The sequence below is a fragment of the Ambystoma mexicanum genome, chromosome 2p, assembly GCF_040938575.1.
Source record: "Ambystoma mexicanum isolate Mex_15411 chromosome 2p, UKY_AmexF1_1, whole genome shotgun sequence".
NCBI lineage: Eukaryota > Metazoa > Chordata > Amphibia > Caudata > Ambystomatidae > Ambystoma > Ambystoma mexicanum.
The window spans coordinates 50,336,853-50,361,732 of NC_090923.1; the positions used below are offsets into that span (position 1 = coordinate 50,336,853).

The 24,880-nt window shown below is 48.1% G+C and overlaps 1 protein-coding gene across 5 annotated transcripts in view; it reads left to right on the top strand.

The window, feature by feature from the left end:
* PLXNB1 (plexin B1) overlaps window positions 1–24,880 on the top strand; it is an 830,120-nt gene that overhangs the window by 665,466 nt on the left and 139,774 nt on the right. For all 5 annotated transcript variants that reach the window (XM_069643229.1, XM_069643227.1, XM_069643226.1 and 2 more), the window contains 3 exons: window positions 2,925–3,091; window positions 15,488–15,639; window positions 24,632–24,737. In XM_069643229.1, the coding sequence (XP_069499330.1) occupies window positions 2,925–3,091; window positions 15,488–15,639; window positions 24,632–24,737 (425 nt within the window). The remainder of the gene's footprint in view (window positions 1–2,924; window positions 3,092–15,487; window positions 15,640–24,631; window positions 24,738–24,880) is intronic.

Below are 24,880 nucleotides of genomic sequence, written 5' to 3' on the forward strand. Positions count from 1 at the left end.
TGGCTATAGGCAGGTGGAGGCTGAGTATGGCTGATGCTGAGTGGCTATAGGCAGGTGGAGGCTGAGTATGACTGATGCTGAGTGGCTATAGGAAGGTGGAGGCTGAGTATGGCTGATGCTGAGTGGGTATAGGCAGGTGGAGGCTGAGTATGGCTGATGCTGAGTGGCTATAGGCAGGTGGAGGCTCAGAATGGCTGATGCTGAGTGGCTATAGGCAGGTGGAGGCTGAGTATGGCTGATGCTGAGTGGCTATAGGCAGGTGGAGGCTGAGTATGGCTGATGCTGAGTGGCTATAGGCAGGTGGAGGCTGAGTATGGCTGATGCTGAGTGGCTATAGGCAGGTGGAGGCTGAGTATGGCTGATGCTGAGTGGCTATAGGCAGGTGGAGGCTGAGTATGGCTGATGCTGAGTGGCTATAGGCAGGTGGAGGCTGAGTATGGCTGATGCTGAGTGGCTATAGGCAGGTGGAGGCTGAGTATGGCTGATGCTGAGTGGCTATAGGAAGGTGGAGGCTGAGTATGGCTGATGCTGAGTGGCTATAGGCAGGTGGAGGCTGAGTATGGCTGATGCGGAGTGGCTATAGGCAGGTGGAGGCTGAGTATGGCTGATGCTGAGTGGATGCTAAATGGCTATAGGCAGGTGGAGGCTGAGTATGGCTGATGCTGAGTGGCTAGAGGTAGGTGGAGGCTGAGTATGGCTGATGCTGAGTGGCTATAGGCAGGTGGAGGCTGAGTATGGCTGATGCTGATTGGCTATAGGCAGGTGGAGGCTGAGTATGGCTGATGCTGAGTGGCTATAGGCAGGTGGAGGCTGAGTATGGCTGATGCTGAGTGGCTATAGGCAGGTGGAGGCTGAGTATGGCTGATGCTGAGTGGCTATAGGTAGGTGGAGGCTGAGTATGGCTGATGCCGTGTGGCTAGAGGTAGGTGGAGGCTGAGTATGCCAGAAGCTGTGTGGCTAGAGGTAGGTGTAGGTTGAGTATGGCTGATGTCGTGTGGCTAGAGGTAGGTGGAGGCTGAGTATGGCTGAAGCCTGCCTTGTGGCTAGAGGTTGGTGGAGGCTGAGTATGGCTGAAGCTGTGTGGCTAGAGGTAGGTGTAGGTTGAGTATGGCTGATGCCGTGTGGCTAGAGGTAGGTGAAGGCTGAGTATCGCTGATGCCGTGTGACTATAGGCAGGTGAAGGCTGAGTATGGCTGATGCCGTGTGACTAGAGGCAGGTGAAGGCTGAGTATCGCTGATGCCGTGTGACTAGAGGTAGGCGGAGGCTGAGTATGCCAGAAGCTGTGTGGCAAGAGGCAGGTGAAAGCAGAGTATGGCTGAGCTGTGTAGCTTGAGGTAGGTGGAGACTGAGTATGGCAGAAGCTGTGTGGCAAGAGGCAGGTGAAAGCAGAGTATGGCTGATGCTGCGTGGCTAGAGGTAGGTGAACGCTGAGTATGGCTGATGCTGCGTGGCTAGAGGTAGGTGAAGGCTGAGTATGGCTGATGCTGTGTGGCTAGAGGTAGGTGGAGGCTGAATATGGCTGATGCTGTGTGGCTAGGGTTAGATGGAGGCGGAGTATGGCTTATGGTGTGTGGCTAGGGGTAGGTGGAGGCTGAGTATGGCTGATGCTGTGTGGGTAGGGGTGGGTGGAGGCTGAGTATGGCTGAAGCGGTGAAGGTAGAGGTAGGTGGAGGCTGAGTATGGCTGAAGCCTTGTGGCTAGAGGTTGGTGGAGGCTGAGTATGGCTGAAGCCTTGTGGCTAGAGGTTGGTGGAGGCTGAGTATGGCTGAAGATGTGTGGCTAGAGGTAGGTGGAGGCTGATTATAGCTGAAGCTGTGTGGCTAGAGGTAGGTGGAGGCTGAGTATGGCTGAAGCTGTGTGGCTAGAGTTTGGTGGAGGCTGAGTATGGCTGAAGCTGTGTGGCTAGAGGTAGGTGAAGGCCGAGTATGGCTGATGCTATGTGGCTAGAGTCAGGTGAAGGCCGAGTATGGCTGACGCTGTGTGGCTAGAGGCAGGTGGAGACCAAGTATGGCTGACGCTGTGTGTCTAGGGGTAGGGGGAGGTAGAGTATGGCTGAAGCTGTATGGGTAGAGGTAAGCGGAGGCTGAGTATGGCTGAAGCCGTGTGGCTAGAGGTAGGTGGAGGCTGAGTATGGGTGAAGCTGAGGGGCTAGAGGTAGGCGGAGGTTGAGTATGGCTGAAGCTGTGTGGCTAGATGTAGGTAAAGGCCGAGTATGGCTGAAGCTCTGTGGGTAGAGGGAGGTGAAGGCAGAGTATGGCTGAATCTGTGTGGCTATAGGCAGGTGGAGGCTGAGTATGGCTGAAGCACCGTGCGTAGAGGTAGGTGGAGGCTGAGTATGGTTGAAGCTGTGTGGCTAGAGGTAGGTGGAGCCTGAGTATGGCTGAATCTGTGTGGCTAGAGGTAGGTGTAGGTTGAGTATGGCTGAAGCTGTGTGGCTACAGGTAGGTGGAGGCTGAGTATGGCTGAAGCTGTGTGGCTAGAGATGGGTGGAGGGTGGCATCTTGCGTGGAGCACGTGATTAGTGAAGGCTACCTCAGGATACACAGGTGAAATCTGGCAAGAACAAAGGTATGGAGCCTGGACTGGGTCCAAGCAGTGGAGGCTGGAGTTTGAAATGGGCCCAGGAAGCAGTGCACTTTTGTAGATATGTTTTCTTCCCAATGTGATCTCACCAGGTGAGTTTCATTAGAGGCGCATTCTGCTCGGAAGTATTTAATGCAGGGTCCCGAATGATCATGGACATTTCTCCTGAAGCAAATGTAATTTGTATGTGTTGAAGCCATCCTAGATTAATGGATGGGCCATTTTGGCACAAGATCTATTGGCTTCCCATAGCCTGAGACCGAGCGAAGAATGAGTTTGCATGCTGCCTGCGCCCCTCTTCTACTCCTGTGACATGTACTCTCACCCTCCTCTCTTGCAGTGACTCTCTACAACTGCTCGGTGGGGCACCCGGACTGCAGCCGCTGCCGAACCGCAGACCCCCAGTACCGCTGCGTGTGGTGCGGCGGAGCGCAGCCAAGCTGTGTGTTTCAGGAGTCATGTGGCGAGGAGGTGGCGGAGACCTGCCCTGCACCGCTCATCCACTCTGTGAGTACCAGTGCATGTGGGCCGTGGTGTATACAGGCAGTGCCTCACAGCTGAGCGGTGTGGTAATCAATCGCGCCTGCTGTAAGGGGATCCTCAGACACTTAGTTCTTACCATTTTCATCTTTAGAATTATAAGCTATTCACAGAATGCATGCTTCCATCCCTTTATAAAATCACAATTGTACACAAACCCAGGGTATACAAGTTCAACACAATCTACAGAATGGGAACCGAAGCCTGGACCTATTGGCTTTGATAGTACTTCTTTCCAGGGTTGTCAGGCTATCGGATTTAGGGGGCGAATGTTGGGTACTGTTTTGCCTGCCGTGAGAAGACCCAGTATGTTTTATAATTATTATTGATCTATTTGTTTGTAAGTTTCAATCTTGTTCCTCGTTCTCTCACTCAGGTTGCAGCCTGGCCTGCAGGAGTGCTTGCTCCTTTGTCTGGAATTGTGTGTCGTCGTGTACGACACTCTCATATGGTCCCAGTTAACCCTCCATTGCGGTCCTAGAAATCTTCCTTCTAAACTGATCCCATCCTCCCACCCGGGCGTAGGTGGGTTTAATCTTCATACCATGGCTGTTAATGATGCCACATCTTGACCCCCCACTCCCCAAAGGAGTATATTTAGAACTAGAATGGAAGGCGTTCGTTCCAGCTAAGTCAGGTCAACACAATGATTATTATTGTGTGCTTATGGGTAAAAGTGGCTGTTAACGTTTAGGCAGAGCCAGCACAAGTCATGCTCACCTGGGTTTGCCCAGGCCCACACAGTCAAGAGCAGGACGTCTGTTAAGATGGGAACGCTGAGTGGGATGAGAAAGCGAACCCTCTGATCTGGAGACTCCCTGCCAACCCCTGCAAACCCTTTCGACCGTTACCCGTGGCCCATCACAGCAAAGACCCTGTGAAGCCAGTCCTCCTGTGACAAGTCCACGCAGACCATGAAGAAATCCAACACATGCTCAACCCAAGAGAATGACGTAATGAGGCTCAAACCTTGGTACTCAATAACCACTGCTGATCGAGGAAATCTGTCAGCAAGAAGAACAAAGATGGCTGACGGGAAAGTGCTGTCAAAGTCTGTGTGCAGGGCATGCAGGCGGTGGCCACGGCCAGGAAGTAGATTCAGGATCTCTGGACCGCGGTGCATACAAGTGGTGCAGATGCGGTGCCTGGGGATTCTTCATTGGCAGCTGGGGTTGGAGTCTTGGTAGCCAAAGCAGTGCAGGGAGTGGTCCATGGATTCAAAGAATACTTTCTGTCTTGCGGAGTGGGAGGCGGCTGATTTTACAGGAGGGTGTTGGTTCCGCACACAAGGTGAGCCACAGACACAGGGCCCAGTGAGTGCTAGAACCTACCAATCCGACCAGGGGCTGAGTAATCAGTGCTCAAAGAGTTTAGTATTCTTTGGCAGTGCACTCCCCGACTTTCCGTTTTTTATTTTTTTAATATCTGCTTTTCCTATACGTTTTATTTGTAAAAGAAATTCAACGGGTTCCGCGTTCGACTGTCTCACCTGCGCAGTACGCACTCCTGATCCTACCACCCACCACTCCCCTGACAACTTCAGGGGTCGTACTAGTGTCTTACTCTTTTCAACCCGGAAGCCCTAGGCTCCAGACCCTGCTGTTCCCGGAAGGGGCGTTCCTTGTGTTGTGTGTGCCCGGCAGCAGACAGCTTCTCTTCAGCAGATCACTGGAGGCTGTCATGCCATCCTCTCGCCCCGCCGTGACAACAAAGGGCAGCCTCGCCTGCAGGCATGTCAGCAGCATGCAGACGCCAGAATTGATTAATCATGTAAATAATTAAATGCAAGCAGATCAACAAACACATTGGAAGCAAGCAAACATTCATCACAGAAGGATACATGTTTTCTTCCGCACATCTTCTCTGCCTGATATTAACTCCTCCTGCATAGAAAATTGCACTCGTACAGATATCAGGGCTTTAAGGGGGACAGGGCTAGGCAGGGTTCAGTCCTGGCAGTCTCCAAATATTGCCCTTGAGCCAGGCTCCCCCACTGACTTCCTTCACCTGATTTACTGTAGCGCTAATGTAAATAAAACAGAGCAGTACTGCTCTCTGCCAGTAGATGTCAATATCAGCCATGTTTAGAATCACAACATTAAAGACATTTGGAATTAGGTTGTTTTCTAACATGAAGGAAAATTATAATATAGAGAATACATAGTTTGATTTTAAAAACACAATCTTTTAAAGTATTGTCATTACAATGCTATAATTAAATTCTTACACAAAAACCATGGACTAACTGTGGGATTGATTACATGGTGTATTGACCTATTTTGATTTTATATGTGTTTATTTTGGTCCTTTTTTATTGCATAATAATTTTAATGTAATGCACCTTTTTATATAGATGTTGCCCCGTTTCATTGCAGGTACAAAAACTTGATTCACTCCTTTAATTAAATCGGCCGACGTCTTTCAAAGGTTTCTGGCTACTTCGGATTGTGGGCTGCACCAGACACTTTGGGCCTGCGCCGAAATATTGCCTCGGTGTGCGTTAGTCCTCCCCATCCCTGCACACCCTCGATTTATTTTCACACTTCAAGCACTTGAAAATATTGATAAAAGAAAAAGAAAGTGTGGGATCGGCGTAGGAGGCAGGGGCATTTGAAAGTGTGCATTTCCAGATTGCGGCATGACCCCTAAGGGCGGATGTCACTACTTTAAGTGCAAATCTGATTCACCCCAGAGATGCGCCTGAGTAGGGGGAGCTGATGGCACGCCACGTCGTCTGGTTCCCTTGCATTCAGCAGCTGGGTGGGCTCTAACTCGTTTGCTGCCTCCAGTGCTGACGCCAGGGACTGGACCTAGTACTATGTGGGTAGATGTTCTCATGTTACCACATCCTTGCTATAACCCCAACATGCGCAGGAACGCAAGTAGGGCTGAAGCGCATCACCGCGGCTAGATACAGCCCGGCTAGCATCGGTTCAGCATCATCTATGTATGGGGGAAAAGACCATTCAGTGCATTTGTGTGATTGGCGCGTGCCTACCAATGGTAGGCACGCGCGCCAATCATAGTGAACATGATTCCTAAATCAGTATCTGTCTCCAAGTATCGGAGGAAGCTACACTGGTTGCCTGTCCAGAAACGAATTGAATTTAGATCCCTCTGCCTAATACATAAATGTATACAGTGTGCGTCACCCAGTTATCTGGCCTCTAAATTCAGGCTTTATCATACGTCCCCTTCGCTTTGTTTGATCGGGCAAAATCTGCTGATCTAGCCGTCATCTCATCTTAGAATGCCCGATGTTATTCAATCAGAGGCCCCCCAACTCTGGAATTAACTGCCTGCCCATGTACGGAAAACATTCTCTATTGCTCATTTGTAAAAAACAGAAAACCAAGCTTTTTCAATGATCTTTGTACTGGTAAGACTCTAAGTGGTGTGTGGGCATTGGACGTCTGCCCGTAAATGAACGTTTCCTGCTTGGTTCCGAAAGGATACACGCAATATGAAATGCAAATCAAATCAACAGTAAGACTGTGAATGCAGGAGCAGACGGATAGATGCATTTTGGGATAGGGGTGGAAAGATTTGCAAATTAGGTTGCAACCCTCCTGCTACATGCTCATTACATTCTAAATACACGCAGAGCTCTCAGGTTTTCTGTGGACATCCATGAGCAGTCCAACCAGTCCTGTTTTGGCTTTGAATTCTGGGACTTGTTGTTTTCTTAAATTTTAAATGTAAAACTAAAAACTACAAGTCCCAGAATACAAAGTGAAAAACACAGGACTGGATGAACCTCTCACGCCTGCCAATGTGAAACTTGAGAGCTCTGTACTAATGTGAATGTGCACACACAAACATGCCTGTTCAAGTTGCCTGTCTGTCATGCTTTAATACATTGCACCGCTGCTTCCTCCCATCCTGGCTTTCTAACATGCACCACACACTAGGGCTGGTACTAGGATTCGTCCAAAAACATGCACTGTGAAGGGGACCCCTTCTACTGATTCACAATTGGGGCTCCGTATATGTAAATTTGCCACGGGCACGCGCATTATTGAAGTGACGAAGCAGGGATTTGCGCCCAGCCTGCAATGATTTATTTAAAAATGCAAAATGTTTTGAAGCGTTACAAACACAAGAAAAACTAAAAATATGAAATTCCTAAAGAGCAAAGCAACATCGGAGGTATACATTGGACAGTTTAAAAGGATGTGAAGCATTTACTTGTCTTGACAGATTGTGGTAGCCTGCTGGAGCTGTGTGCGTGCTTTCAAATACAAAAGGCCAATCAGCTGTAGCCCAAACATTAAAAGTAAACTGCAGGGACTTGCTGCTCTTTATCATTGATATTGCTCCAAATTACATTGACAATGATGTCTTAAAAGGGAATTTGGAAGGCCCTAATTCTAATGGCAGTCATTGGGGACGAGTGATATCCAGGACACAGCAATATGTGCACGAGGGCCTGTCTCGCTGCACAGCCAGCTCACGCTTCCCACCGGCCCTGGCCACCCACTCACCGCATGCCCTTCTATGCTCAATTGCATCTCTGAGTTCGAGTTAGAATTCTTGCGACATTATATTTGACCTGCTGCTTGGCTGAGATCTGCCTCTCTGCCAGCCACAATGATACCCAGTCCCTCACTAGGTTATAGGACTCATGCAGTTGTGGACCAGTCTCCCTACTACTTGGAAGATCGAGAACAAGGACCAATACATATCACAGAGCCCCCATGGTGGGTCTCACAGCATCTGGAGGACCAGATCAGCTACGACTCCCCGTTCCTCCACCTCAATGCCGGTCAAACTGACGTCAAACCGTGTCTGATGCCGAGTGATTACGCTGATTGTTTTTATGTGCTCCTTCAAACAAGTGCCTGCATTTTCAGCCTGCTGAAAGCTGCATTGTGCCCTCACTGAGATTTTTACCTGCTAGGCTCTGATCAACCTCTGGGCACCTCGACCTGACTCAAACTGCTGCAGAGTCACTTGCCGACTCGAACTAGGGGTTCCACCATGACTCGACCTGATTCACCTCTGAACTGCTGCTTTGTGAGAAAAGCACATAGGACAATTGCTGCCCACCGACAGGAACCACTGTACCATCATTCATTGACCCTTTCTGCTGGTTGTGGACCTTGGAGGCAGGCCAAAATGGGAAACGCTGTGTGTCAGACCCCAGGCAGAACCACAAATTTGGACCAAGGATTTACAGACCCGATTAGGGTGCATTGTGTATGCGGACTGGGGCCCCCTCTGGCAAGAACAGGTAGGTTGCACCGAAAAGTTGGAACACAAATGAAAGCACCAAAGTCTTTTCAGAAATCAGGAACATATTTATTACAAGCAGAGAAGTAGACTCATTGCCAGCAAAGTAAATAGGCACACTGGGCACAGATGATTGTCTGCACCTGGCTGCGGGCACAAAGCAGGGCACTGATGGCAGGCATACTATCTGGGCTCACCCACTGTCATAGGACACAAGGGCCTGGGGGTTGCCCTTGGATGTGGGGGGGGGAAGGGACCCCAAGGGAGGAAGGGAAGGGCTGGAGAGGGAAAAGGTTGAATGGGGAGGCTGCTGGGAGGAAGGAAAGAGGGAGAGAGAGCCAGTCGGGACATAGTGGGAGAAGGGGGCTGGTAGAGACGGTGAAGGCTCAGAGAAGGGGGAGAGAAAAAGAGAAAGGAAGAGGGAACAAGGGAGAGAGAGAGAGAGAGAGAGAGGCACATAGAGGGAGAGAGAGAGGTGCAGAGAGACAGATGCACAGAAAGAGTGGGAGCAGCACAGGGAGAGGCACAGAGAGAGAGGCAGAGAGAGAGAGAGAGAGAAGCCGGGGCAGAGAGCCCATAAGTAAGAAGCTGGGGGTTGCGGGCAATAGATGACAGAGACCTACTGGTGTAGAAATAGAGCAGGTCAAGGGAGGAGGAGAAAAGGAGAAAGTGGAGAAAGCAGACCAGGCACATTCAAGGGTACCTAAAGGTGACTCCTTAGCTTCTCTGCCCCCAACTCCCTGATCAGCACACCACATCGCCATAAGGCAAGAAAGAGCCCCAAGATCCTCCCTCCATAGGCTTATAAGGCTGCTGCTCTCCCTCACACAGAGCCCGCCCACAGGGTCCAAGAAGAAAGGGTGTGGGGTCACAGGCTGTAGAATGACACATGCAGGGACAGGTGCCCCCTCCACAGCTGTCACTCCCCCCATCCCTCCCTCCAGGAATTAAGCAAGCTTGGTACAGGAAGTAGATGGAGACATCACAGGTGGGCAAACACAGATTCAGGGAAAACAGATTCTGTGGGGATTGGAGGAAGAAGAGATGAACGAGGTGAACGGCCCGTCTCCCAGGCTGCAGATTTTACACTGGCTGTAAAGTGGAAGGGGAGGCAGGTGAGCAGATGTACCCCATGATGGACACAATGGTTCCCACATAGCTTTTCCAGGATTCAGAGGCGTTTGGTAAAAGGACACAGACAGATGGGCAAATATAGGCCTGGGGAGTGGAGGAAGCTTTTCAGGAAAGGGCCAGCAGGGGGAAGGAGGTCACAGAGTGTGGCACAGGTGGGTAAACACTGGCTAGCCCCCAAGATTTTACACTGGCTGTAGAGTTAGCAAATGTTGCCTGGGAACAGGTGCCTGGGCTTTGCGGGGGCATGGCTTGAGTTGCACAACCCCCCCAATATACAGTTAAATACAGTGCAGTCAGATACAATGCAAGATGAAACAAATATTTGGGGAAATGAATTCACGCAATACATTAAAAATGAAAAATACTTTGGGAAAATTAAGTCATGCACTACACTGAAAATGAAAAAGTACAGAAAACCCACAGTAAAAACAATTGTCATAACACAGGCTAAGGCTGTCCGGGGTCCACACGTGGAGACTGCCGTTTCCACATGCTTACAACCCAACTCGACCTCCAACAGATCCTGATGAGTTCCCCAACCTGCTTCAGTTAAATTGGGCACACATGATAAAACGTACCTGACCCGAAACAAGCCAGGATCAACCAATAACCACCCCATTGTCTATTTTGGGCCCTAGACACTGGTTAGGTCACTTTTTGCACCGTTTTCACCCAAAGACATATACTTTTAAAGAATGTTGTGTTTTCTACTTGCCTTACACACCTGATTCGTTACTCAGAGTGCTGTTTAGTGTAGTGTTTTTCTCTTTAGTTATTTTGCAGCTGGTGTGTTTTATGTAATGTAATGTAACTGATATTTAGAAAGTACAAACGTTCGCCCGAGGACATCTTGGTGCTCCAGCAGGATCAGAGACAACGCACTTAGGGCATATGGGTCTTCAGAAGTTTACAGAAAGCAGAGTGTGGCACTGTGGCCCTAAGTAGCGGTGGGAGAGTTTTCCAGAGATCGGCAGCCAACAGCGAGAATGAACGGCCCCCAATGCTGCAGTATTTCACTGCAGGGACTGAGATAATGCAGGTATTAGCCGAGCGCAACGCCCGAGTGGGAATATGACTTGAATTTAGCCTGGAGATAGTCTGCCCCATGGTTGTAAAAGACACAATGAACTAAACAAAGGGCCTTGAACTGAATCCGCTTGGCAACAGGGAGCCAATGGAGATCCCTAAGAATGGGAGAGATGTGAGCATGACGGGGGCTGGACATAGCCAAGCGTACTGCCGACTTCTGAAGCACGTGGAGACGCTGGATAATATAAGCAGGCAGAGCCAGAAACAATGGGTTACAATAGTCGATCGCTGAAGTCACCAAGGCTGAAAACACATGTGCCCAGTGAGGAATGGACAAAAAAGGTAACATCTGGCGCAGAAGTTTGAGTTGGACGTAGCCCCGTTGACAAACAGAGCCCACCTGAGATTCCATTTAGGAGAGAGGAGGTAACGGACAAGGGCCAAGGGAAGGAGGCCAGAAGTCAGAAGTCCAAAGAGCCAATGCTGAAGAAGGACCCCCCAGCAGCACGTCGGTCTTGTCCCCATTCAACTTGAGCCAGTTGTCCCTCACCGAGTCTCACACAGCTTCCAGACAGGCTTGGAGCCTAGCTGCTGTTTCCGGGATGGACAAGTCAAGCCAGACCAGAATCTGTGTATCATCGTCATAGGAGTAGCAGCGGAAGCCATGAGAGAAGATAATCTTGGTCAGAGGTTGAATGTATACATTGAACATGACCAGGGAAACGGAGGACCCTTGAGGAACACCACACGTGATGACCGTTGACGAGGACAGAAAAGGTGGAAGAGTTTTGGCAACGGTCAGTAAGAAAAGACAAAAACCAAGCCAGGACAGTGCCTGAGAGGCCGGCCCCCACCAGATGATCCAGCAGGACCCCATGGTCGGTGGTGTCAAATGTAGCCGACAGATTGAGTTAACAGCAATGTACTGACACCACCTTCATCCAAGGACTGAGCCAGATCGTCCACGACATAGACCAAGACACTCTAGGTCCCATGCCCTGGCCGGAACCCTGATCGTGAGGAGTGGGAAAAAAGAGGATTGTAAAGGACATACAAAATGCTCCATAAGCTTAATCCGAAAAGGTAACAAAGAAATAGGCCAGAAATTAGAAAGAACAGAAGAATCAAGAGAAGGCTTTTTCAACAGTGGGATCAGTGTTGCGTGTTTCAAAGAGAAAGGGATAACTCTAGTGGGAAATGACAGGTTAACAGCATCAGTGAACAGATGGACCACCTGGGTCAGAATGTCTTTAATCAGTGTCAGCAGGATCGGATCCTACGGAGAGGCTGATTGTAAATTAGAAATTGCCATTGCTACTTCACTGGAGGAGAAAATGGGAAAGTGGACCAAGAGCTGGTCTGGTCCCTGACTGCAGCCCTGACTGCAGAGGCAGGCCCGAAGGAGGAGGCGGGGAGAGCAAAGGGAAAATATTAGCCCGCATTGTGTTGATTCTCTCGACAGAAAAAGTAGATAAAGAGTCGCAGAGGTGCTGCAACAGAAGAATGGGCACAGGAGGCGCAGACTACAGGGCGCGTACAATTTTGCACAGATCCTTGGAACGATTGATGGAAGCACCAAAGATAGTGGTATAGCGGGCTTCCTTAGCAGCGGCGACAGCCCTATGATACTGAACTGTCACTAAGGACAACACACTTATAACTAATAGGTCATAAAGCCACCTCGAGCTACGCTCAGCCTGACGGCGCTTCAGGCGAAGTAACCGAAGCTCATCAGAAATCCATGACTGAGAAGGGCGAGCGGAGGTTCGAATTGTTTTCAGGGGGGCAAGAGTGTCAGCAACCATGGTCAGCATATCCGATAAAGCTGCAAAATTCGGGGGGGTGAAACCCTGGATGCTGGGCACATATACGTGTGGAAACATCAGAGGGTAAAACCGAATGCCAGTCGTGCCTAGCAACGGCCTGGACATGGTACGCACCCTGCTGCAAAGAAACCTCCCAAGAAATAGAAATTATCACATTTATAATGTGTACTTATGTTTATAAAACCTTGATTGGACATTGCCTTTATTTTGGACTAATCTACTTCGCTGTTTGGGTCGCCAGTGAATCGCACTCACACCCCTCTTCAGAGCATAGCCTTCCCTCGGTCCACGTTACCACAAAAGGCAAAGGAGGGATATCTCTTAACTCTGCCTGTTTTACATTTATGATTGTGGTGGCACTTGGTTTGTAGAAATGTGAGGACTGAGAGGGCATTTTAGCCTCTACTCATCCTTGTACTTCTGCAGGGCAGAATCCGATTACTCGCATATATGTTTCCAGAAAAGCGGCGGCGTCTACCATGAAGATTAGTCAAACACATAACATATACCAAACTTGTGTGTTCTTATGTTTCCGGGTAAAGGTAAAGTTGTTAACTCGCCTGTTTTGGGAGGATAGCTCAGGGGCAACGTGCTCGCCTTGGAAGCAAGACGACACAGAGCAACACAGGTTCGATCCCCGGATCCGTGCTTAGATCCCTCTGGGTATTAAGCACGTTATAAATAATGACCTTTCATATCATATCGCCTGATGGAATAAGTTCTTTCAAAATTATTTATTTCAAAGATATCTAATTCAGATGGATTTGTGCTTCATAGCGCACATTGGTTATATATAATATCAGTGTTGTATATGTAGGGTCGTTCAATATTTCATGGGGGTGCAGTCATATTATCGCTGCTGCATGACCGAAGTAGCACCTCCAGTGCTGAGCAGGGAATGGGGAAAGACTGCTGCACCCTAACCCCTCCCTAATCCCTAGGGTGCAGGACTCTTGGTCAACGCTGCAGGACACATAGCTGTTGTTGCCTCCAGTCCTTGTTACCTACCACTGAAGTTTGCAACTACACCAAGCTCCCATAGGATCTGCGCTGCCACCACTGCAGACCTGTGGCAGCAGCAGGATGCCTGAAGGGGGAGGTGGGGGTCGGTGGCTCAGGATCCAGAAGTTAGTATCTTTCTTTTACCACATTTGTGCCTTTTTACTGTTGACCCGAGTAGGTCTGGTGGCAGCCTGGAAAGCGCATGCTGCCTGCCCATTGTTGCTGGGCACAGAGCGGCTGTATATCTTCTCTTTCTCTAGGCATGGTATCAACCCACTGCAGGATTATGGTATGTGAGGAGGGCTCCATTTTGAATTGGTGCTGATCCAGGAATACTGTAGCGGCACAGACATCCATATACGTGTGCCGCGGTAGTGGGGGGCCATTTAAGACCTAATAATAATAATTCTGGCCAGACCTTTCTTTTAACTTTTGAAATATTTTCGTCAGGTCATCCACTCACTGACTTCTGGGCAGCGCTCAAGTACTAAAAATAAAAAAGTGAGGGGACCCATTAACATGCCAAATGGGGGAGTAACGTCACCAGAAAATAGCACATCAGTCAAATATGCACATTTCATTAAACTGGCTTTGTATAACCAAAGTACACTGGGTGGAGAGGCCTTTGCCTTTCAGATAACCGCACACAAAATATAACCCAAGAGAAGATATGTTCTTCTAATAGTGTTGGAAAAATATAAATGACATGCACTTTAAAACCCAAGAATCATTGCCCATGTTTTTCCTTGGAGCACACAGTTCCCTTCTGTGACACTTCACCTTCAGTCGTTCCCGTGCTATCATCTGGTTGTGATGGTGTAGTGGTGAAGTGACCGACCTGGGAAACTTGACGACCAAGGTTCGAATCCCCACCGTGGTTCGAACGCGAAAATTGCCTAAACACAGTGCAAAGTATCTCGTTTTACCTATGGCTTTTTAAATACCCAGGGGGATATGATATGATATGGCATTCATAACGCGCCTATAGACAAGCGTTTCAAGGCGCAACGAGGCAAGGGAGGGGGAACGGAGGGAAGACAGAGACATCGAGCTTACTAGGCCAGGTGACATTGAGATCGCGCAAGTGCAGGGGAGGGGAGAAGGGGAAAAGTGCTAAGGGAAAGGGGATGGGGGCAGTGCTGTACATAGGATAACAATAAAATAAATAAAGACAAATAAAAGTGCGGCCTGCTGGTGGCAAGTGCAAGGGTAAGTGCAGACATCAGGTGTCAAGTGCAGGTAGTGGACTGTAGGGATACGGAAAACAGTCCCCGGGTGCAAGGGTTGCAAGGGTTGCCAGGGGGGGAGGGCAGGTGTGCAACTAGCAGGGAGGGGACCTGGGCCTGAGATCAGAGGGTAGCCAGGTGACCAGTGCAATTTTAGATGGCAACCGACCTCTGAAAAAAGTGTGTGGACGCGATCCACCTGCTTGTACCGTCGATTGCTGGTTCTGGGGCATTTCACTCACCCCCAAAGCTGTCTGTGTTCTAATGGCAATGGGCTTTCCTTTCCAGGGTTTATTTACAGTAACCACAAGGAAAGGTATTTGTTGGAGCCCAGACCTACATGTTTCCTGTAGAGAAGAGTAGTCATTGGTATGCAGGACCAGGCCCTAAATTGCTTTAATGTTCCATGTTTTTTCATACCCTTGATGGGGTCTCATTGGGGGAAAAGGAGCACCAGTGAGCACTAGGGAAAAACAGAATTATCTGGGGACTCAGGTGAGTCACACATGGGGGCCTTGCCGCTAACACCGAGATCGAAATGTCTTTAATCACTCTTCTCCCACCCACTGCTGTGTTTATACCTCTGACATATTGATGTTTGCCTTATGCCTCCTCTCCCCAGCATATCCATACAAGTAATTGTATACTCAGTTGTAATCATTTGCGTTCTTATATAGCGCTTCATGTCAGATTCCTTCAGCTTTTGAGTGCTGGCACAGGGTTTGAACTTGTGAAGTGCAGGCTGCCCTCATCCAGAGTTCAGCGCTTAACTCATGAGCTATCGACCCGGCTATCATAAGATTTGTGTTGCAGCTCTTGCTGCATTGTGGTGGCAGCTCTGTGGTGGCTGCATTGTGGTGGCTTTTTTGAGCACTGGGGGGTGGTGACTAACATGTGCTTTACTTGTGTTGCAGATTGACCCACTTTCTGGACCCATCGAGGGTGGAACGAGGATCACCATCCGGGGCTCCAATCTTGGCCAGAAGCACGAGGACATTGCGGAGACGGTGACCGTGGCTGGCATCCCGTGTACAGTGGATGCCAAGCAGTATGAACTCTCCAGCAGGTAGTGTGTGGCAAGGAACAGGCATGGAAGTCTCCTTTCTGGAATGTTGGACATGGCACGGCAACATGACATGCATGGCTCCTATAATGCTCTCCTTAACAGTGGAAACCTAAAATGCGATGGTCCATCATGGCTGCTCAACCAGTCGGCCTGTTATCACACCACACCATTAATAGCGCCCACATGGTGGCTGTGCCTCAGAGCACGACTGAAGACCAAACCATCACACAATAGTTGCGTTTACTCACTTGTGGCAGTGAATGCTAAGCACATCCTGCTTTTTTTGCTGTTTGATTGTCTGACTCTAGGCTAGTAGTTTGGTGGTTGTTACTTGGTGAATCTGTATACTAGTAGTTTGGTTGTTACTTGGTGACTATGTATACTAGTCATTAGGTGGTTGTTACTTGGTGACTCTGTATACTATTATTTTGGTGGTTGTTACCTAGTGACTCTGTAGGCTAGTAGATTAATGGTGGGTACTTGGTGACTCTGTATACTAGTAGTCTGGTGGTTGTTACCTAGTGAATCTGTATGCCATTATCTGGTGACTCTGTGGGCTAGTAGTTTGGTGGTTGTTTCTTGGTGACTCTGTATGCTAGTAGTTTGGTGCTTGTTACTTGGTGACTCTGTATACTAGTAGTTTGTTTACTTGGTGGCTCTGTGTACTAGTAGTTTGGTGTGTGTTACTTGGTGACTCTGTATACTAGAAGTTTGGTCGTTTTTACCAAGTGACTCTTTATGCTATTAGATTGGTGGTTGTTACCTGGTGACTCTATAGGCTAGTAGTTTGGTGGTTGGTACTTGGTGACTCTGTATACTAGTAGTTTGGTGCTTGTTACTTTGTGACCCTGTAAGCTAGTAGTTTGGTGGTTGTTACTTGGTGACTCTGTATGCTAGTAGTTTGATGGTTACTTGGTGACTCTGAATAGTAGTAGTTTTGTGTTTGTTACCTAGTGACTCTGTATGCTATTAGTTTGGTGTTTGTTACCTAGTGACTCTGTATGCAATTAATTTGGTGGTTGATACTGGGTGACTCTGTAGGCTAGTAGTTTGGTGGTTGTTACTTGGTGACTCTGTATACTAGTAGTTTGGGGGTTGTTACCTGGTGACTCTGTATGCTAGTAGTTTGGTGGTTGTTACCTGGTGACTCTGTAGGCTGGTAGTTTGGTGGTTGTTACTTGGTGAATTTGTATGCTAGTAGTTTGGTGGTTGTTACCTGATGACTCTGTATGCTAGTAGTTTGGTGGTTGTTACCTGGTGACTCTGTATGCTAGTAGTTTGGTGGTTGTTACTTGGTGACTCTGTATACTAATAGTTTGATGGTTATGTGGTGTCTCTGTATGCTAGTATGTTGGTGGTTACCTAGTGATTCTGTTGGCTAGTAGTTTGGTGGTTCTAAACTGGCAACTCTGTAGATTAGTAGTTTGGTTGTTGTTTACATGGTGACTCTGCATGATAGTACTTTGGTGGTTGTTACTTGGTGACTCTGTATACTAGTAGTTTGGTGGTTACCTGGTGACTCTGTTTGCTAGTAGTTTGGTGGTTTTTACTTAGTGACTCTGTATACTAGTAGTTTGGTGGTTGTTACCTAGTGACTCTGTATGCTATTAGTTTGGTGGTTGTTACTTGGTGACTCTGTATACTAGTAGTTTGATGGTTACCTGGTGACTCTGTATGCTAGTAGTTTGGTGGTTACTTGGTTACTCTGTATGCCAGTAGTTTGGTGACTGTTACCTAGTGACTCTGTAGGCTAGTAATCTGGTGGTTATGTGGTGACTCTGTATACTAGTAGGTTGATGGTTGTTTTGTGGTGACTCTGTATGCTAGTATTTTGGTGGTTGTTACCTGGTGACTCTTTAGGCTAGCTGTTTGGTGGTTCTAAACGGGTAACTCTATAGATTAATGGTTTGGTGGTTGCTACCTGGTGACTCTGTATGCTAGTACTTTGGTGGTTGTTACCTGGTGACTATGGAGGCAAGTAGTTTGGTGGTTGTTACCTGTTGACTCTAGGCTAGTGGTTTGGTGGTTGTTAATTGTTGACTCAAGGCTAGTGGTTTGGTAGTTGTTACCTGGTGACTCTGTAGGTTAGTAGTTTGGTGGTTGTTACTTGGTGACTCTGTATACTAGTAGTTTGATGGTTGTTTTGTGGTGACTCTGTATGCTAGTACTTTGTTGGTTATTACCTGGTGACTTTGTAGGCTAGTTGTTTGGTGGTTCTAAACGGGTAACTCTGTAGATTGATAGTTTGGTGGTTGCTACCTGGTGACTCTGTATGCTAGTACTTTGGTGGTTGTTACCTGGTGACTATGGAGGCAAGTAGTTTGGTGGTTATCTGTTGACTCTAGGCTAGTGGTTTGGTGGTTGTAAACTGGTAACTGTAGGCTAGTAGTTTGGTGGTTGGTTTACTTTTTTCCAACTTTCCCATCAGTGTCAGTGGGATCCCCCAGCAATTCTGCAGATGGTTTGTGTGATCCTGGACTGATTTTTGGGAGGGAAGTTTTTTCCAACCTCACTAGCTGACTTAACTCATTTGTTTGGGGGCACCGATCCGTCCCTATGGTCATCAGTGCACAGGGGCTTCAGTCCCCCATTGTAATCCTTTTTAAGTATCAGTAAGAATGTTCTTAGTTATTTATTGTTAATTTGTAATGCGCCTATAACCACGTGTTTCAAGGCCCAACCATGAAAGGAAGGGGAGACAAGGGAAAAACATATAGACAGTCTTTAAGGCATGGTACATTCAGATCATGCAAGTGCACAGACAGGTGTGGGAGAGGGGTAGAGTGCGGGGCAAGTGCAGGGCTGGTGGGTTGCAGGGCTACCAAGTGCACCTAGTCAGTCAGAAGCTGGGGTAAGTGCTGAGAGATGCCACTCTCATGGGTCATTGACCAAGTGCAGCAACGATGAGGCAAGTGCAGGCCCGGAGGCAAGTGTGAGAGGACTAGCAAGGATGCCAGGGACCTGTGAGACTGAGGTACACCAGGCAGCCAGTCAGCAGGCTGTTTGGAAAAGGAGGGCGAGAGGGATAGAGCAGAAAGAGAGGTTAGCAGGGTAGTTGGAGAGAGAAGGTAGAGAACAGGAATGTCTTAAGAAGTTTCCAGAACTTAAGGAGATCTGGTTCAAGACGGAGGGCGGCAGGGAGGCTATTCCAGAGCGAGGCCCCTGCAGAGGATACATGTCTCCCTCCAAATCTCTGCTTGGAGAACGGACTCACTCGCAGAAGGTTGGCGGTAGATGAGCGGAGAGAGAGTTTGTAGGGAAGCAGCTTACCTTTTTTCCTGTTGAGAGTTTTTGCAACACTTTCCATTACAGCACTGGCAGTGATACCTCTTTTAACCAATTTTAGGGGTGCTTCTGTGTCCCCATATATTTTTTATTGAAGGTAGCTATTTGATATAGTAGCAGACAAAATGGCTAAAACCTGTATGTTAAACCTCATCCTTGGTTGGCCTTTCTTTGTGGACTGCCATCCTCTGAGCCAGAGTTGGAAAGGGCCATCTGTGGTCATGCAATCTCTCATGCTTCTGGTAAGAAGCCCAGGAAATGCCCTGGCACTGGCTGGGAGGATGTAGACATCCCAATACGCACTCCAGCCCGAGTGATGTCATGGTTTCTGGCTGGTTGCTAAGTGATCTGGTTGCCCAGGAGAAGGTGGCAACGGTGGTATCCTGAATGTTATGTTGATTGCATGTGTGAGTGATGAAGCTGGTGCAATGTTCCTGTGCAGCGTGGAGTGTTGGGGCACCTGGGCGTTCCACAAGTTACAGTTGAGGACTTGGAGCTGGGCAGGGGCCCAGGGTGGAGGCCTATGATTATCTCTCCTACTTAACTACCTCTACTATGGAACTTAGAAGCAAAGAAAGCATGTTTCTATGTCCACTTACCTGGGTCAGCCTGGTTCCTGCTCCTTGTGATTACTGGCCCAGGGCAGATCCTGCAGGAAGCAGGATACCTCATTTGGCGACGAGGATAGTTGAGCCCAGAATAAATTGTTGTAGGAGAGACACACAAAAGGCCTCATGGGCGTTGGAGCAGAGGTTAAGCAAGAGAAGAAGCAGAAACTGAGAATTCCATGCTGTCGGGGTCTGGAGGACCCTGGAGAGGTGTAAACCCTGCAGGGCACAAGTGGGTGTGCAGGCAGTCTGAAGAATCGTGTACACAATGCTGGCATTGGTGTACTCATGAAGATCTGGGCACCAGTTGCAGTCGTGAGCGCGTAGTGCACTGAGAAGAAATAAATATGCACCTGTGTGAAGTTTTGCAGCCACGCTTTTTAAAGGTAGTGTGGGGAATCCAGACCAGGAGAGCATGTGGCCGGGAGAGGTTTGGGCCAATTGAGGGGCGTATTTTGAGGGTGCCTGGAGGACTATGGGTGGTGCGCGCCCAATGTAGTCCTCCTGCGCCGCTGCCGTTAGGCTGGAACGCACGTAGATTGCACTGCGCCATTGTCTCCTTTAAGAGGATCGGAGCTGCGGAGTGTAGCAGAACATTAGAATCATCAGAGTTGATGTGGAGGCGGGTCACCGCAATGGGGAACTCTGGAGGATGAAGACTGAAGATTTTATCACTCCCTATTTGGACTCGGCGACGAAATGCCGGTGAAGTAATTTGAACTGACATGTTGTGGCATTTTATCAACGCTGAATTATTTTGTTTTCTTCACTAAGCGCAGTGCAGTAGGTGCTGCGAGAAGAAATGAAGAGACAATTTTATTTCATTATAATGCGGGAGCATCACAGGAATGAACTTGTTGCTTTTAAACCCATATGGAGTGTGAAGGAGTTGTTATTCAATGTCTTTTTTTTCGTAAGGAGTTCATGGGAAGTAAAGAGACCTATGCAATGGGAGTTCTACCTCTTTATTTTGAAGATGCGGTTTGTTTTTATGAACACTCAGAGGACAAAAGGAATACATAGAGGTTATGTAAGAACATTTACGCAATTGGTGACATGAAGTATATTTGCTGTTTATAATTGCAGAAATGATCGAAATATGGATTAAAATGTGTATATGTGTTTGGAGGAATTGTTGTTTGTTTTCATGCTTAATTTAGTGCATATCTTTGGAGAATTAAATTTTGGGAAAAGCACAATTTTGGAGAATGGAAATTTTGGGAAAAACACAATTTTTAGAGAATGAAAATTTTGGGAAAAGCTAAATTTTTGGAGAATGAAAATTTTGGGAAAAGCACGATATTCTGAAATGCAGATTTGGAAAAGTCACATGTTTTTGATGTTTACTTGCATGTGTTGAAGTTTCTGTATGTTTGTGTATTAAGTTTGCATTAGTGGGCGCAAGTGGAGTTTGAGTATGTGACGCAAGGGTGCACAGTGTAATTTGGAGTTGTGTAGTTGTAGTGCGTGTGTGAGAAGTAGCACATGTGTCTTGTAGTGGTGTGCGTGTAGGTGTTTCACGCTTGCAGATGTAGACGTGTAGGTATGTGCACGTTGTAGTGTAGTGATACGCATTTTAGGAGTCGCAGTATTAGGGTTTGGTCTACACATTCTGGCCAGGTGTGTTTACCAATGTTGAAAAACCTTCTGTAGGAACCCCATAGTTATGGAGGTTAGATCGAACAGTACGGTGTTACAGTAATATTGACCTTAGAGCATGAGGCCCATTTGAGGTTGTGGTGAATTTTCAACTCAGTGGTGAGTATGAAAAAGGGAATAGAGATTCACAAAGATGTCGTTTTTGTCTGCGTTGAAGGTTACCGCACAGACATTTTCCTTTTTGTTGAGGATGGAGTTGATTTTTAGGAGTTATGTTATCTTCCTAAGCTTTTCTGTCGTGCCAGGCCGTGCATTAAATTGGGAGAGGAGGTACATGGTCATTTTTTTGCATGCCAGTTAATTTTGGTTTTGAGGGCCTACAGGTGGTAGGCCAGTAGTTATTTTGTGAATATTTGGATCACTTTTCAGATCACACCTTCTATTTTTCCATCTCTTGTGGTGTGTCTGATTTTGGGTGTGCACATTTTGGGGTTTGCACTGCACTACTGTTTTCCACCTTAGTAGTGGGTTGTTGTTTTTACATCTTAACATATCCATTTTTGCTATGTGTATTTGTGCGCCACACCCTTTCCCTCGTGGTTGCATGTAATATTGATGTGATCTTTGCGTTGTATGTCACTATTCTAGATTTTTTAATTCCTTTTTTCTCATGTTTTCTTTAGGGGAGAAGGGATGAGGCATAGTGGTTGGGTTAACGTTTGGTTGTATGGGATCTTGGTTTGCATGTTCAGGACATTGTCTAGGCCATTTGTGTACGTTTTCAATATCAGGCTACACTAATTTTGGAAGGTGCGTTGGCCTCTCTTTGAGGCGTGGTTAGTGCTCAAGTGTGGCAGACTTGAGGCCATCCGTGGCAGGCTTGGCGGAAGGTGTTTTAGATTAGGAGAGTTTTTGTTTGTGGTATAGTTTTGTTTGTCCTTTTGTGACAAGGTTTCTGCTTGGTAGTGGTGGCACCAAGACCCTGGTGTGGCAGGCCAGGGTAGAAGGAGTTGGAGTATCTTGTGTTGTGGTCCTAGCATGATTGTGTGGTGAATTGTTTTCTTGTGGTGGTTTGAAGGGGAGAGATGTGTGGTATCCGGAATGTTATGTGGATTGCATGTGTGAGTGAAGAAGCTTGTGGAATGTTCCTGTGGAGTGTGGAGTGTTGGGGCACCTGAGGATTCCACACGTTACAGGTGGGGACTTGGAGCTGGGCAGGGAACCAGGGTGGAGGTGGAGGCCTATGACTATTTCTGCGACTTACTACCTCTACTATGGAACTTAAGAAGTAAATAAAACATGTTTCTATGTCCACTTAACTGGGTCAGCCTGGTTCCTGCTCCTTGCGATTACTGACCCAGGGCAGATCCCGCAGGACGCAGGATATATCAGCAACCTCTTGTTTGATAGGTGCCGAGCCTTCTGTTTTAGGAGGGGACTCTGACCCATTTAAAGGTCAAACTCTGAGGTGAAAGAAGAGACCACAGACGGACTCTGGGTGATTGCTGAAGGAGCCACCATTGGCCAAGCCATTCCCTCATTGATATGAAACTGTGCTCTACATTAACAGACAAGACCTGTACCTGGTGCCTTCTTCCATTAGACTAGCTAGGCATGACCCCTGCTCTTCTGGCCTCATCCGCTGGAACCTGGAGGAGTGGCTAAGCCTGTATCCGGCTTGCATCCTTTGGAGTAGGGCCTCCTCCAATGCTTGGACCGCGTCTAGCTCCGGGACTGGGAACTTCATCTTCGCCACAAGACTGAAGACTTGCGACTCCTCTGGTGCTGCTCTTTTATTTATTTATGATTTACAAAGTGCCAACAAACCCATAGGCATCCAGGTGCATAACATTAAAACATCAAGACAACACAGGACCAACAAACCAACTGGACAGGCCACACCATACACCAGAAGGAAGTGTTGGATCAAATCTCGATCCAAGAGTGGGGACTCCTGGGACGCTGAGACCACCTCGGCTTCTTCTTCATGTCTGGAGTCCCTTTGTGGGGTCTCTCAACTACTTATAGTGCCTGAATGTGTTCAACATTGTGGGAGTCTTTGCAGAGTGATTCTTGCAGTTAAGGTCCCGCCAGGCATGGATCCGTTCCCAAAAGGTTGATGACGGAGAGCAGAGCTGCCGAGTTGCCAGACCCAGCTGACCGAGGTGTCAATCTGAAGGAGACTCTGCCCTTGCAATCCCCGTGCCTTCAGGGAATGGAATTGGAAGCCATTGGTGGTCCACGATGTCCCGGACTTCCCTCGTCATGTCGCTTTTCTCGATAGGTGTTCGAGAGGCCTGGCTGAACACCTGTTTTTAAAAGTGTCCTTCGTGTGGCCCGGTCAGCAGTCATCGGGCATCGTCCTTCTGTGCTCTCCACTTTGGTCTCTACTTTGGAATTGGCAGGTTCATTTCTACAATGTAAGGACCTTCTTCTTTCAAAGAAAGAATGGGCGTCTACTCCTGGCCAACCAGACCTCTTGGCAACTGCATGACATCACGTGAGCTGGAGTGTGTAATGGGCCTGTCTACATCCCACTACCCTGTTCCTACCAGTTCACTCCCAAAGGGCGTTACCTGGTCTTCTTGCCAGAAAGCCTGTGAGAAGGCAGGACGCCAGCCGGCCCTTTATCACACTCTGGCTCGGAGGACGGCAGCCCAAGCAAGGATGGGGCTTTAAATACAGGTTTTCGCCCCTTTCGACCACCACTGTGTGGAATGGCTAACTTCGGGTGACATGGCTACCTTGTGATACTCCTGCAGCTTCCCGGGCCTGACATTTGGTGGTGGAAGCTCAGTCTAGTTATTCTTTCTGGGCTCTCCCTGGAAGACTAGGATAGGTAGTTGCCTGTCCCCTAACCGGGAGACTAACGTCCATATACTATGAAAGCTGTGCACTGACTGTAGGACTATCGCTGCATCGGGCCCATTGCCCCATAAGGGAGAACTGTGAGGTCTACCACAAGGTAACCTTTAAGTGCCCAGGAACTGGTTTACTTATGGACTTCTAAAGCTTTGTTCTACAGTGCGCTGTGTATTCCAATTTGGTCAAAAAGGGTTTCCACAGGTTCGATCCCCGGGTCCGCGCTTAGAAACCTCTGGGTATGGAGCGTGTTATAAATAACCTATCATATCATGTCCTAGGAATCTGACTGGCCGACCCGGGTAGCACCCCATTATCCTAAACTCTGATCATTATGTGTGTGTGCCCGTCATTCGGACGCCAAACTCGACATTATTATGCAATGACCAGGTTACTGGACTCTGCAAGCTACTGGTCTATGTGAACTGCGCCGCGGCACCTTTTTGTAACAGATAGTGGACTTCTTTTAAGAACCCCCTGCACGGGGTTCCCTTACAGCTGTCATGGGCTCATGTTAGATTGGCCCTTATCCATGCATGTGTGATGGGGGAGGGGTCTATTCGGAATAGGGGGCTTTTTAGTATCATTTCCGGATGTTGTGTGCCTTAACACTTTGTCCTCCATGTTACCCTCCGCAGCATCGTGTGTGTCACTGGCCGAAGTTCGCCGGAGCGGTCTGGACACGTGGCAGTGGAAGTCCCCGGAGGTGGGCATGGCGTGTCTGCTCAGATATTTACATATCAGGTGAGATGTTCCTGTCTAACTTTATTCAACTTCATCCTGCACTGAGTGACCCTGGACAGAGATCTGAATTCAGAGGGTGGATGTGTGAGTGACCATAGGTGAATGATTTACAAAAGGGAACTTCTTCTTGCACTGAGTGACCC